The sequence below is a fragment of the Geotrypetes seraphini genome, chromosome 12, assembly GCF_902459505.1.
Source record: "Geotrypetes seraphini chromosome 12, aGeoSer1.1, whole genome shotgun sequence".
Classification (NCBI taxonomy): Eukaryota; Metazoa; Chordata; class Amphibia; order Gymnophiona; family Dermophiidae; genus Geotrypetes; species Geotrypetes seraphini.
In genome coordinates, this window is record NC_047095.1 from 66,811,008 (window position 1) to 66,824,776 (window position 13,769).

The 13,769-nt window shown below is 42.0% G+C and overlaps 1 protein-coding gene across 1 annotated transcript in view; it reads right to left on the bottom strand.

Moving 5' to 3' along the window:
- Positions 1 to 1,139: 1,139 nt before the first annotated feature.
- LOC117346129 (vitamin D3 hydroxylase-associated protein-like) overlaps positions 1,140 to 13,769 on the bottom strand; it is a 72,177-nt gene continuing 59,547 nt past the window's right edge. The window contains exons 12-15 of the mRNA XM_033915534.1: positions 13,292 to 13,331; positions 8,328 to 8,436; positions 2,140 to 2,285; positions 1,140 to 1,268 (exon numbers count right to left, since the gene is read on the bottom strand). Of these exons, the coding sequence (XP_033771425.1) occupies positions 1,140 to 1,268; positions 2,140 to 2,285; positions 8,328 to 8,436; positions 13,292 to 13,331 (424 nt within the window). The remainder of the gene's footprint in view (positions 1,269 to 2,139; positions 2,286 to 8,327; positions 8,437 to 13,291; positions 13,332 to 13,769) is intronic.

A 13,769-nucleotide genomic window follows, 5' to 3' on the forward strand; every position in this document is an offset into this window, starting at 1 on the left:
CCGAAACAGGATATCATCCCTGACACGACAGATTTCTGCAACCCTTACTGAAAACCCGCTGCGCTCAGTTTGGATGGCACTTGAAGCCCTGCATAAGGTTTGTAATTCTTTTGTCTCTGTATTCTTAAAGAGCACAGTACAAGTCAGAGGGGTAAAGGAACAAGGTGATTTAATTTTGGCTAAACAGATGGCTAGAAACGGCAGTGCCCAAAATTCAATAAAATCTTGCTCAGATTGTAGGTGATCTTGTCAGGTGTTTGTGACCTGGATTGGCCACTGCTGGAAACAGGATACTGGGCTTGATGGACCTTTGGTCTGTACAGCAATTCTTATGTGAGCCAAGTATAGGACAATCATTGTGACATCACTGGTGGAATGAGACATTATGACATCACAATCTCAGCTCTGGAAAGTTGCTACTCTTTGGGTTCTGCCAGGTACTTGGGACCTGGGTCGGCCACTGTTGGAAGCAGGATACTGGGCTTGATGGACCTTTGGTCTATACAGCAATTCTTATGTGAGCCAAGTATAGGACAATCATTGTGACATCACTGGTGGATTGAGGCATTATGACATCACAATCTCAGCTCTGGAATGTTACTACTCTTTCGGTTCTGCCAGGTACTTGGGACCTGGGTCGGCCACTGTTGGAAACAGGATGCTGGGCTTGATGGATCTTCGATCTTTCCCAGAATGGCAATTCTTATGTGAGCCAAGTATTGGACAATCAAGCCATTGTGACATCACTGCTGAGGTTGGCTCTTGGGCATTGGTGGAATGAGGCATTATGACATCACAATCTCAGCTCTGGAATGTTGCTACTCTTTCGGTTCTGCCAGGTACTTGGAACCTGGGTTGGTCACTATTGGAAACAAGATACTGGTCTTGATGGACCTTCGCTTTGTCCCAGTATGGAAATTCTTATGTTCTTATAATAGTTATTTTTTTTGTTTGTTTCTACATACAGTACCACATTCTTGGTCAATAATCAAGTAATGCAGTTTAACAGAATAGACAAAAATAGAAAATAAAAGACTGAAACATCCCCTAAACCATGTTCCCACAAACCTGGAATATCCATTCCCACTTTTTCCAGTTCCCTGCCTCTCCACACCCCTTCAAACACGAGTCTGATTCCGTTATCTCCTTGTCTTCTTCTCCTGGGTCAGCCTCTCCACCTCTTTCATGAACCGCAGGCACAGTTCCTCCTGCCACGGCAATGCCACACACTGAACGGCCACGGGCAGCCCCACCCCTCCTTCCATAGCCTAAAGAGAAAGAGACGAGTTACACTGTAGCAATCCAGGAAGAAAAGGCTGAAGGAAGTCTTGGCGACTTGAGGAAAATGGTACATAAGATGTGTTAAATAAATCAAATACAGTGTTTCATCCTTTTGATCCTGGCCTATTTTCTGTTAAAGGCGCAGACTGCCCTATGACATGGTTTTGATAAAGTGATAGACGGTAAAATACACTTGAATAGTGTTATAAAACTCAGATAAGCGCCAACATTGAAATCTATTTGTATTTTATTATTTCCTTCAATAAAATGTTATAAATTAAATTAATTTCTCAAAAACGGTAGCTTAGGTTGTTATTTTGACCACTATATAATATAGAGAATTTTAAACTATTGTGTACATAATTTTTTGATTTTAATTCTGTCATGCAGAATTCCCCTGAAGTATATATTGTACCAAAATAAAAATTATTCAGAGATGATTCTGTAGTGTACAAGATCCCACAGCCCCCCCTCCCCCCCCCCGGTCTGACAAGATTGGGCCTCTGTGGTCTGGAAAACTCATGAACCGCAATATTTTTAAGTGAATTCATAACTTAGTCCAATGAAGGCTCCTTTTATAAAGCTGTCGTAGTGAGTCCTGGCGCGGCAAATGCGACGCAGCCCCTAAGAACTGAGTGAGCTGCGCTGCATTTGCGACACGGGAATCGCTACCTTGCCTTTACAAAAGCGGGCCTCGCTTGTACAGCAAATGCTCTACAAGCTGCCTTTTCATTGGTTACATGCACTGATGGTATGGATAAGGCAGTTGGCGGAAAAGTTGTTCGCCTTTTCCATTCCAGTCAAGCCTGTACGTTTCTGCCCACTTCTTCTTCCGCATCAACCATGACATCGACTAACCTTCTTGTACTCCTTGTCCCAGAAATCGTTATGACACCCTTTGAAATACTGTAGTTCCTTCTCATCCTCCTCGGTCACCGTACTTACAGGAAGAACGCCGGCAGGAAAGTTCAAGAGGTTATACAGCGCAGTGGATGAACACGTAACTGCCACAGAGAAGATGGGTCATTTATTTATTTATTTAATGTTCAATAATTTTTATTGAGTTTTAAAAATAAAATATACCTAACAAAAATCTTACCAAGAATATCATCTCGACTCAGTTAATACATTGTAGATATATAAATTCAAAGAAATCATCAATTATCACCACAATACAAACACGATAAAGCACCTCCCAACACTCTCGCCCCCTTCCCATCCCCCCATCCCATTTCCAAATATTACTAATAAATAGTGCTTTGCTTTATGATTACAAATGTAACGAGTTCACTCCAAAACTGCGTCCTCTGACTGATAATTGCTGTATATAAGGTTCCCAGGTCATCCCAAATTGAATCTGATTTTTATAAGATGGGGAGGTCGCCCTAGTTTCCATAATCATAAGAGCATGAAATGCTGCCCTCCAGTGCCAAAATGAGGGTGGACTTTCTTCCAACCAATATTTGACCTATAATAAAGGGTTTACGAAATAATTCCCTAACCCCTTTCTTAAAAATCCTGTCCCATTGAAGAAATAATACCATCTGGGGGGAAGGAACCACAATTCTAGAAATAATTGATCTAAGAAAAACGATTTGTAACCCGCCTATCTACAAATCTAGGCGAGGAACGATATAAAATCAGCAAAGGACAAACAACAAAATACAAAGACACAACACACCAAAAATATCATTAAAAGTCATCTATAAGGCCAAAAAAATTGACCACGTAACTCTTCTGATAAAAGCCCATTGGCTTCCGATCCATCACCGTGTCATTTATAAAACTCTGTTATTGACTTTTAAAACAAGAAACACTGGACAGCCAGAATTCATTAATACATTTTTGATACCGTACGCCACATCGCAATTTCTTCATTCCTCGGAGCAAAATTTATTAGCAATCCCAGCCTTGAACCATATTAACACTAGAAGAAACACTGTCTTTTCAGTAGTTGCCCCAAACCTCTGGAACTCAGCACCAAATGCTCTGAGATAACTAATCTTGAGAAATTTAAATCTTTCCTTAAGACTTTCCTTTTTAAAGATGCCTTTCAAGTGTAAATGTCCTTTTAAGGATTTTTATTTTTTTAAAAACGAAACTTTTTTATCCTTTATGAGCCACTTGTATTGGACTTACTTGTTTTTAACCTCACCCTTTTGTTTATACCTTTATATCAGGGGTAGGGAACTCCGGTCCTCGAGAGCTGTATTCCAGTCGGGTTTTCAGGATTTCCACAATGAATATGCATGAGATCTATATGCATGCACTGCTTTCAATGCATATTCATTGGGGAAATCCTGAAAACCCGAATGGATTGTGGCCCTCAAGGAGGGACTTTGAGAGCACTGCTTTATATCAGGGGTAGGGAACTCCGATCCTCGAGAGCTGTATTCCAGTCAGGTTTTCCCCAATGAATATGCATGAGATCTATTTGCATGCACTGCTTTCAATGCATATTCATTGGGGAAATCCTGAAAACCCGAATGGATTGTGGCCCTCAAGGAGGGACTTTGAGAGCCCTGCTTTATATCAGGGGTAGGGAACTCCGATCCATGAGAGCTGTATTCCAGTCAGGTTTTCCCCAATGAATATGCATGAGATCTATTTGCATGCACTGCTTTCAATGCATATTCATTGGGGAAATCCTGAAAACCCGACTGGAATAAGTCTCTCAAGGACCGGAGTTCCCTACCCCTGATTTATATCTTACTTTTCTTTCATCATTGTAGTTCTCCCCTTCTTTTCCACTCGTACCCGTTTGTCCAGTCGTGTATGTCAATGTTTTATCTAATCGTGTACATTTGTTTTGTTAAAGTTATGTTAAATTATATTATCTGTTTCTGCCCTATTTTAAAACGTATAACCACCTTGAAATAAATGATAAGGTGGTATATCAAAATTTTATTAAACTTGAAACTTAAAACATCATCAAACATCTAGGCATCATTGCACATTCACAAAATATATCTTCAGAAAGACAGTTCAGTGCTAGTACAGCCACAAACTATCCCCAAAAAGCAGAATCTCATACACACCCACAGCGCATTCCAAAAACACTGTTTTTACTTCTTTTCTAAATTGACAAAGCATGGTCAATTGACGCACTGAAACCGACAGGGCGTTCCACAAAACCGGGGCCCTGGGACAGACAGAACAGATTTACGATTGGCGGTGAGTTTCACAGTTGCTAGAGATGGAATTTCCAATCTCAGGCTGTCAGCGGACCGAAAGTCACGGGAAGGCGAATGCCATCGGAAAAGTGAACGAACAACTGACGGACAAATTACTTTGAAGCACCTTAAACGTCAGACGCAGAATCTTAGATTCTACCCGGGTACTGTAGAAATACACTTCTCCTTCCGTATTCACTGTGATAGGGGATTAACAGACCTGCAGATAACTTTTTCATGTTATTCGCTGTTTTCTATTAAAAAGCATCATGAATATGGTGAAACCGCGAATAACATGGTGGGAGACCTGGCCTGTTCCTGAAGGAGAGGCAAAACACGGTGAAGAAAGTGCTGGGAATCAGCGATTTTCTCTGTAAACGCTTGGAATCAGCGATTTCTCTTTGCAAGCTGATGTAATTGGTGGGGGGGGGGGAGGGGGAGAGAGAAGCCAGCAAGCTAAAAACCGCGACTAATCAAAACCGCAATTGCTGAAACCGCGAATATGGAGGGAGAAGTGCAGCTGTTTCTCCTTGTCTCCAGCTCAGTCTCTGTATTTCTGGAGACAACTTTAGAGCGGCAGGCTTTTTTCATAAAAGAACACCAGTCGGAGGGAACGTCTGGGCCCTGGGTTATGGTTGTGCCGTGGCTTTCCATAAAACCGCATGACCTAACACGTTTTGGCCCTTAAAGAAACTTGTCTCTGAAAAGAAACATGGCTGAAACTGGGCTGAATGGTCCACTAAGCAAATCCATTCCCAGGGCAGGATTAATCAATAGGCCAAGTAGGCAGGTGCCTAGGGCCCGAAATGGTCAGGGGGACCCGATGAAGGAGGACATCAACATTGTTTTTTCCAAACAACGATGGGCCCCTCCAGCATCGATCGGCAACGCGCCCCCCCCCCTACCCACCATTGACAGAAAATAAGACAAGCAAGCAACGCGGGTAAGAAAGGCAACGGGAACTGTAATTGTGCAAGCGGTGCTGCTTGCCCAAAACTTCCCTCCGACGCAGCTTCCTGTTTCCAACTGGGCGCATGGTGGAGTGGGGCGGGCCAGGGGGCCCAGTGTACTTGTGTGCCTAGGGGCCCTCGACAAATTAATCCTACCCTGTCCGTTCCCCTTCCTTCCTGCAGTATTTTTAACGGACGTCTCGAAGCAGTGGCGTTGTAAGGGTGAGCACTGCTCAGGGCGGTGGTCCCCCTCCCCCGCCACGCGCCCGCCCCCCCCTTCCCTTTCCCAATGCCTTTTTAACTTCTCCAGCTTGAGCAGCTTGCCTACATTGGTGTCGGCTCACCCTTTGACATTGCTTTTTAGGCGCGGGTCCCAGAAATGACATCAGAGAGCGCGGCGATGCCGACGTGGGCAACAACCTTGTGCCGGGGAGGCAGAGAGGGATGGAGAGGAGAAGGGGAGCATGCACCGGCGTTCTTTTTCCTAGTCAGACTATTGCTGGTGTCGAGCAGTGGATTTTCCTCAAATAAGTAAGTCTAAGTAATGGTTTTTAATACTTCAGCTGTGTGGGTCGGACCATCTTTTATACGGCCGATTTCTTGTTTTGTAGATATCCCCTGTACTTTAGACCCTTGATAAAGCCGAATACAGAGGCGAAACGGGTCCCTTCGGGGATCGATGTAGCAGTCACCAGGCGCTAGCAGGCATAGACTAAGATAAGTCCCACTGTGCTTGTTTAGTAATTCTCAAAATCAAGAGTGTTACATATTTAAATGATCAATAAGTTATTGGTTCAAAAAGAACACAGAAAAAATATAAATATATAAAAAAAGCTATCAGTGAAAAATAGTGAATTATCTGGAGGTTTTTTTGACATTGGAACCCCTCACAAATACGAACTTATAGTATCCTTTATGGCTGGTTCGTGGGGTTACTAAGACTCTTTTTCCTCCATTTTAATTACTTATCTTTGGCTTTACACAAAAAGGTTGTGTGTCTTTGGGTTATTAGCTATAAATTACCTCTGGGTCCTCCACTGATGAGTTATTTAGTTAAGGCTTAGGCATCCCCACCAGAAAAGGTAAAGGATGCTGTCGTTTTGGAGCAGGCCCGAGTCCAAAATGAAAAGACCTACTGTAATGTCATGCTCCATCCCTAGCAGTGGTCAAATCCAAGCTAAAGGCCCATTTTTTTTTTAAACTGCCTTCAACTCTTAACTCCCACTCACTGCTGCCTGATATCTAGACCCACTGTATCATTTCCTCTACCATAATATCCCCAACCTGTCTAAATTAGATTATAAGCTCTTCTGAGCAGGGACTGATACCTAGACCCACTGTATCATTTCCTCTACCTTTCTAAATTAGATTGTAAGCTCTTCTGAGCAGGGACTGATACCTAGACCCACTGTATCATTTCCTCTACCATAATATCCCCAACCTGTCTAAATTAGATTATAAGCTCTTCTGAGCAGGGACTGATACCTAGACCCACTGTATCATTTCCTCTACCTTTCTAAATTAGATTGTAAGCTCTTCTGAGCAGGGACTGATACCTAGACCCACTGTATCATTTCCTCTACCATAATATCCCCAACCTGTCTAAATTAGATTATAAGCTCTTCTGAGCAGGGACTGATACCTAGACCCACTGTATCATTTCCTCTACCTTTCTAAATTAGATTGTAAGCTCTTCTGAGCAGGGACTGATACCTAGACCCACTGTATCATTTCCTCTACCATAATATCCCCAACCTGTCTAAATTAGATTATAAGCTCTTCTGAGCAGGGACTGATACCTAGACCCACTGTATCATTTCCTCTACCTTTCTAAATTAGATTGTAAGCTCTTCTGAGCAGGGACTGATACCTAGACCCACTGTATCATTTCCTCTACCATAATATCCCCAACCTGTCTAAATTAGATTATAAGCTCTTCTGAGCAGGGACTGATACCTAGACCCACTGTATCATTTCCTCTACCTTTCTAAATTAGATTGTAAGCTCTTCTGAGCAGGGACTGATACCTAGACCCACTGTATCATTTCCTCTACCATAATATCCCCAACCTGTCTAAATTAGATTATAAGCTCTTCTGAGCAGGGACTGATACCTAGACCCACTGTATCATTTCCTCTACCTTTCTAAATTAGATTGTAAGCTCTTCTGAGCAGGGACTGATACCTAGACCCACTGTATCATTTCCTCTACCATAATATCCCCAACCTGTCTAAATTAGATTATAAGCTCTTCTGAGCAGGGACTGATACCTAGACCCACTGTATCATTTCCTCTACCTTTCTAAATTAGATTGTAAGCTCTTCTGAGCAGGGACTGATACCTAGACCCACTGTATCATTTCCTCTACCATAATATCCCCAACCTGTCTAAATTAGATTATAAGCTCTTCTGAGCAGGGACTGATACCTAGACCCACTGTATCATTTCCTCTACCTTTCTAAATTAGATTGTAAGCTCTTCTGAGCAGAGACTGATACCTAGACCCACTGTATCATTTCCTCTACCTTTCTAAATTAGATTGTAAGCTCTTCTGAGCAGGGACTGATACCTAGACCCACTGTATCATTTCCTCCACCATAATCTCCCCAACCTGTCTAAATTAGATTGTAAGCTCTTCTGAGCAGGGACTGATACCTAGACCCACTGTACCATTTCCTCCACTATAATATCCCCAACCTGTCTAAATTAGATTATAAGCTCTTCTGAGCAGGGACTCAAACCTAGACCCACTGTATCATTTCCTCTACCATAATCTCCCCAACCTGTCTAAATTAGATTGTAAGCTCTTCTGAGCAGGGACTGTCTCTTGTCTGTTAAATGTACAGGGCTGCGTATGCCTTTCAGTGCTATAGAAATGATAAATAGTCTCATTCTGCCTAGTTCAGACATGAGTTGACATTACTCGTCAGTTTCCCAGTGTAGCCTTTGTTGAAGGCGGGACCCAAAACAGGGCAGAGGACAACATCCAGATCCTGCTTTCTCCACGCCGCAGTGAATTCCTCAAAGTATGCCTGGAATGAAAAGATCACATGAAATGGATTATTCGTGAGAACAGATGAGCCAACTGCTGGCATTTACTATGGGGATAATATTAAAAACGATTCAAATGGCCAGGAGAGGCTCCGGACCATTTAAATGGCTTCTCCGGGGCTCACCACAAAGATTCACGCAACTGAACTGGTAGATAGTCCAGGAGCGGTCAGCACTTATCTGGTTAAGTGCAAGTATTCATCCCTTAACTAGATTCTTAAGCTGATTAATAGGACTGCATAAAACACAGCCTTATCTTCATCCAGTTTACAACTGATCCAGTTAAGCCCAAAATATTAAGCTTTGTATCCCAGATATTTTATGCCAGTGCCAAGACTTGGACCAGCATTAAATAACCTATACACACACATATTCAAATATTGTATATATCCATATATAAACACACTAAAGATAAGAACATAAGTACATAAGAATAGCCTTACTGGGTCAGACCAATGGTCCATCAAGCCCAGTAGCCCATTCTAATGGTGGCCAATCCAGGTCACTAGTACCTGGCCAAAACCCAAGGTGTAGCAATATTCCATGCTACCGATAACGGGGCAAGCAGTGGCTTCCCCCATGTCTTCCTCAATAATAGACTATGGACTTTTCCTCCAGGAACTTGTCCAAACCTTTCTTAAAACCAGCTACGCTATCCGCTCTTACCACATCCTCTGGCAACGCGTTCCAGAGCTTAACTATTCTCTTGAGTGAAAAAAAAAATCCTCCAATTGGTTTTAAAAGTATTTCCCTGTAACTTCATGGAGTGAAAAATCGATCCACTTGACCTGTTCTACTCCACTCAGGATTTTGTAGACTTCAATCATATCTCCGTCTCTTTTCCAAGCCGAAGAGCCGTAACCATTTTAGTCTTTTCTCATACGAGAGGAGTTCTATTCCCTTTACCATCTTGGTCGCTCTTCTTTGAACTTTTTCTAGCACCACTATATCTTTCTTGAGATACGGAGACCAGAATTGAATGCAATAATCCAGATGAGGTCGCACCATGGAGCAATACAGGGGCGTTATAACATTCTTAGTCTTGTTAACCATCCCTTTTTAAATAATTCCTAGCATCCTGTTTGCTTTTTTGACCGCTGCCGCACATTGGGCGGAAGATTTCATCGCATTGTCTACAATGACACCCAGATCCTTTTCTTGGGCGCTAACCCCCAAGGTGAACCCAAGCATCCAGTAACTGATTCGGGTTATTCTTCCCAATGTGCATCACTCTGCATTTTTCCACATTAAATTTCATCTGCCACTTGGACGCTCAGTCTTCCAATTTCCTAAAGACCGCCTGCAATTTTTCACAATCCACATGCGTTTTAACAACTTTGAACAGTTTAGTGTCATCTGCAAATTTAATCACCTCACTCGTTGTTCCAATTTCCAGACCATTTATAAATAATTTAAATAGCACTGGTCCCAGTACAGACCCCTGCGGCACTCCACTGTTTACTCTCCTCCATTGAGAAAAATGAACATTTAACCCTACCCTCTGTCTTCTATCTGACAACCAATTCCTAATCCACAACTGAACTGTGCTACCTATCCCATGACACTTTAATTTTCTCAGGAGCCTTTCGTAAGGAACTTTATCAAAAGCTTCTGAAAATCTAGATACACTATCAACCGACTTATGTTTATTCACACTTTCAAAGAAGTCAAGCAAATTTGTGAGGCAAGATCTCCCTTGGCTGAACTCATGCTGACTCCGTCTCATTAAATCATATTTGTCTACGTGTTCCACAATTTTATTTTTTATAATTGTTTCCACCATTTTGCCCGGCACCAAAGTGAGGCTTACCAGTCTGTAATTTTCCGAATCTTCCCTGGAGCCCTTTTTAAAAATCGGCATAACATTGGCCAACCTCCAATCTTCAGGTACTAAAGACGATTTTAGTGACAGGTTACAGACCACTATCAGCAGGTCAGCAATTTCATTTTTGAGTTCTTTTAATACCATGGGATGTATACCATCCGGTCCTGGCGATTTATCACTTATTAACTTGTCGATTTGGCTCAGTACATCTTCCAGATTCACCGAGATTTCTTTCAGTTCCCCCACATCATCACCCTTGAAAACTATTTCCGGTTCAGGTAGATCTCTTATATCTTCTTCCGTAAACACCGAAGCAAAGAATTCATTCAGTCTTTCCTCTATGGCCTTATCCTCCCTGAGCGCCCCTTTCACTCCTTGATCATCCAACGGTCCCACAGATTCCCTAACAGGTTTTCTGCTTTTGATGTACCTAGAAAAATTGCTATGTGTTTTTGCCTCTGATGGCGTCAGCTTCCTCCAACCAGGATCGGATCTGAGAATAGTTCCTCAGATTTATTTGGGATAATCAGAACCAGTACTGGGCAAATGCAAATTTAGCGAGTCCGCTACTCTCTGCCAACCCATTTGCATGAGCAATTTTTTGAAAATGACTCACTTTTTAAAATTTGCTACCAGAATGCAGCCCGTTGTTTTTTAATGTGTTTTTTAAAAGAATCTAGGCCTACATTTTTACTCTTTCAATTATTACAAAGATTAGGGGGATACTCAATGAAGTTACATGGAAATATCTTTAAAACAAATATCTTTAAAACAAATAGGAAGAAATAATTTTTTACTCAATGAATAGTTAAGCTCAAGAGCTCGTTGCCAGAAGATGTGGTAACAGCGGTTAGCATAGCTGGATTTAAAAAAAGGTTTGGACAAGTTCCTGGAGAAAAAGTCCATAGTCTGTTATTGAGACAGACATGGGGGGGGGGGAGCCACAACCTGTCCTGGGATTGGTAGCCTGGAATGTTGCTACTATTTGGGATTCTGGAATCTTGGTGTTCTTTGGGATTCTGTATGGAATGTTGCTACTATTTGGGTTTTTGCCAGGTACTTGTGACCTGGATTGGCCACTGTGGAAACACGACACTGGGCTAGATGGACCATTGGTATGATCCAGTATGGCTGTTCTTCTGTTCTTAAGTCATTGATTTACAGTCAGGAGATAGAGATGGGAAAAACCAAGTAAAGTAGCGTGATAAAAAGCCTTTACTGATGTTTAGTTAATTTGATGGTACAAAAGTCACCTGCCTGATGTGGTCATGTCTGGCTTGCGCCTACTTCAGGGGCAGTTAATTGCTTCAATGAAACGCTGCGTGAGCCACGTGGGAATGCCCCTTTGCCCACTGCATTCTTGGAACCGCAGAAAGAAATTGACTGAAATCTTGACAATTGAATTTGAGGTTAATTTAATCTAAATCTTAGACTTAGATACCGTGTCATCTCCTAAACGTTAGGGGCTCGACTCGTTTGCATAGTAAGAATACAAATAACTCTGTTTCGACATGGAGTAATTCTACCGAGAGAGACAAACCACTCTTTACACCTTATAAAGAAACCTATTAGCACTCCTTGAAACTATTACCTTAAAACCGTTGGAATAACACCCTGGTACGGTAACATCATATGTCCCTGAAGCAGGCACAAGCAGAAACATAGCCACATTAGGCAGGTAACTTTTCTAAACATTATTCAAGATTTTAATCAAACCGCTTTGTTTTATTGATTTTTTTTTTTCCAACTCTCGCTTCTGACCGTGGACTGTCTGTTGGGGTTTTTTTCCACCTCTCTTATGGTTTGAAGCCATTGGTTTAAGCTGAGATCCACAAAGAAAAACATATCTCCATATCCTATGTACATCAAACTAAACTAAACCTTAGATTTGTATACCGCATCCTTTCCACAATTGTAGAGTTCGGCACGGTTTACAGAAGTTGGGAGAGAAAGGAACTCCAATGAAGGTTAAAGGATAAAGTATGAAGAATATTTGGAGGGCTTAGTATGCCAGAGATGGAGTAAGTATCACATTTTTGAGAATAGCCAGGTTTTCAGATGTTTGCGGAAGAGTTGGAGAGAGCTCAGGTTCCGAAGAGGGGAGGTAAGGTTGTTCCAGAGCTCAGTGATTCTGAAGGGGAGGGAGGTCCCTAGTTTTCCTGCAAGGTAAATGCCTTTTAATGAGGGGAAGGATAGTTGTAATTTGTGGGTGGGTCTGCTGGTATTAGGATTTGAGGAGTTGAGGGATAAAGGGAGGGAGGATGCCGTGTAGGATTTTGAAAGTTAGACAGGTGCATTTAAAGTGGACACTAAAGCAACAAAGATAATGAAGACGGAAGGTGAGGTACTGAACCAAATCGCAACAATAGCTGCTCCTGCCCTGAGAGTGAGAGGACACATGATTAAGTGCCCCCATAGGAACCCTCGAAAAAGCCTTTTGAGGCGAAACGGGTCCCGTCGGGCCTTAAATTTGGGGCAAGCTATCATTGAATATAATAAAGATAAAGATTAAGAATATACCACAGTTGTCTGTCTGGATTTTTGTAAGAGAAGAATATCTTCGATGGAAAGTTTCCTAGATTTCCCTTATGAGTGAGGAGTTGTTTTGTTGCATTTAAAGTGGACCCTGGCGATTATTGGAAGCCAGTGAAACTTGGACAGGAGCGGTGAGACATGGTCAAATTTACTTTTTGCGAAGATAAGCTTAGCCGCGGCATTCTGAATCCGTTGAAGTCTATGAAGGTTTTTCTTAGTTAGGCTTAAGTAGATAGAGTTGCAATAGTCCAGTCTGGAAAGGATGATGGGTTGGACAAGGACGGTAAAGTGATCATACTTTCCTCAGCATGTGAAGGCTGAAAAAGCTTTTTTTTTTTTTTACCACATATAGCACATTTACACATATAGAACATTTCAGTATGCAGGTGAAGGAGAGCCTCATTTGTAATACAATCAAAACTTATTTGCTTGGGAAGTCATCTAAATGTATTTATATACTAAAAAAAAGTACATACCTGGATAGCAGTATTCATTTCCCAGAGTTCCTTCACAGACCTAAAGATTCATTAGACAGTACAAAAAACAATGAAACTCACAGGTAATCAATGCACGAAACGTATGTCTCAGATTGCAAACTTAGATTGCAAAAACTGAAACTATCATTCCCCTCTGCAAAAGATACATCCCGCTAGGAAAACTAGGAACATCCCTCCCCTTTAGAACCACAGAACTCTGGAACAACCTCACATCCCCGCTCAGAGTTTCAAGCTCCCTCCAATCCTTCCGCAAACACCTGAAAACTTGGCTCTTTTCAAAAATCTAACACCTCCCGCTCTTTGGTTCTTTATCTTCCTAGCTCCTTTCCTATAACCCTTCATTGTAGCTCCTTTTCAAACTAACCCTGTAAACCGTGCCGAGCTCTACGCTTGTGGAGATGGCGCGGTATAGAAACCTAAGGTTTAGTTTACTTTAGTTTAGAGCTGATGGACTGAA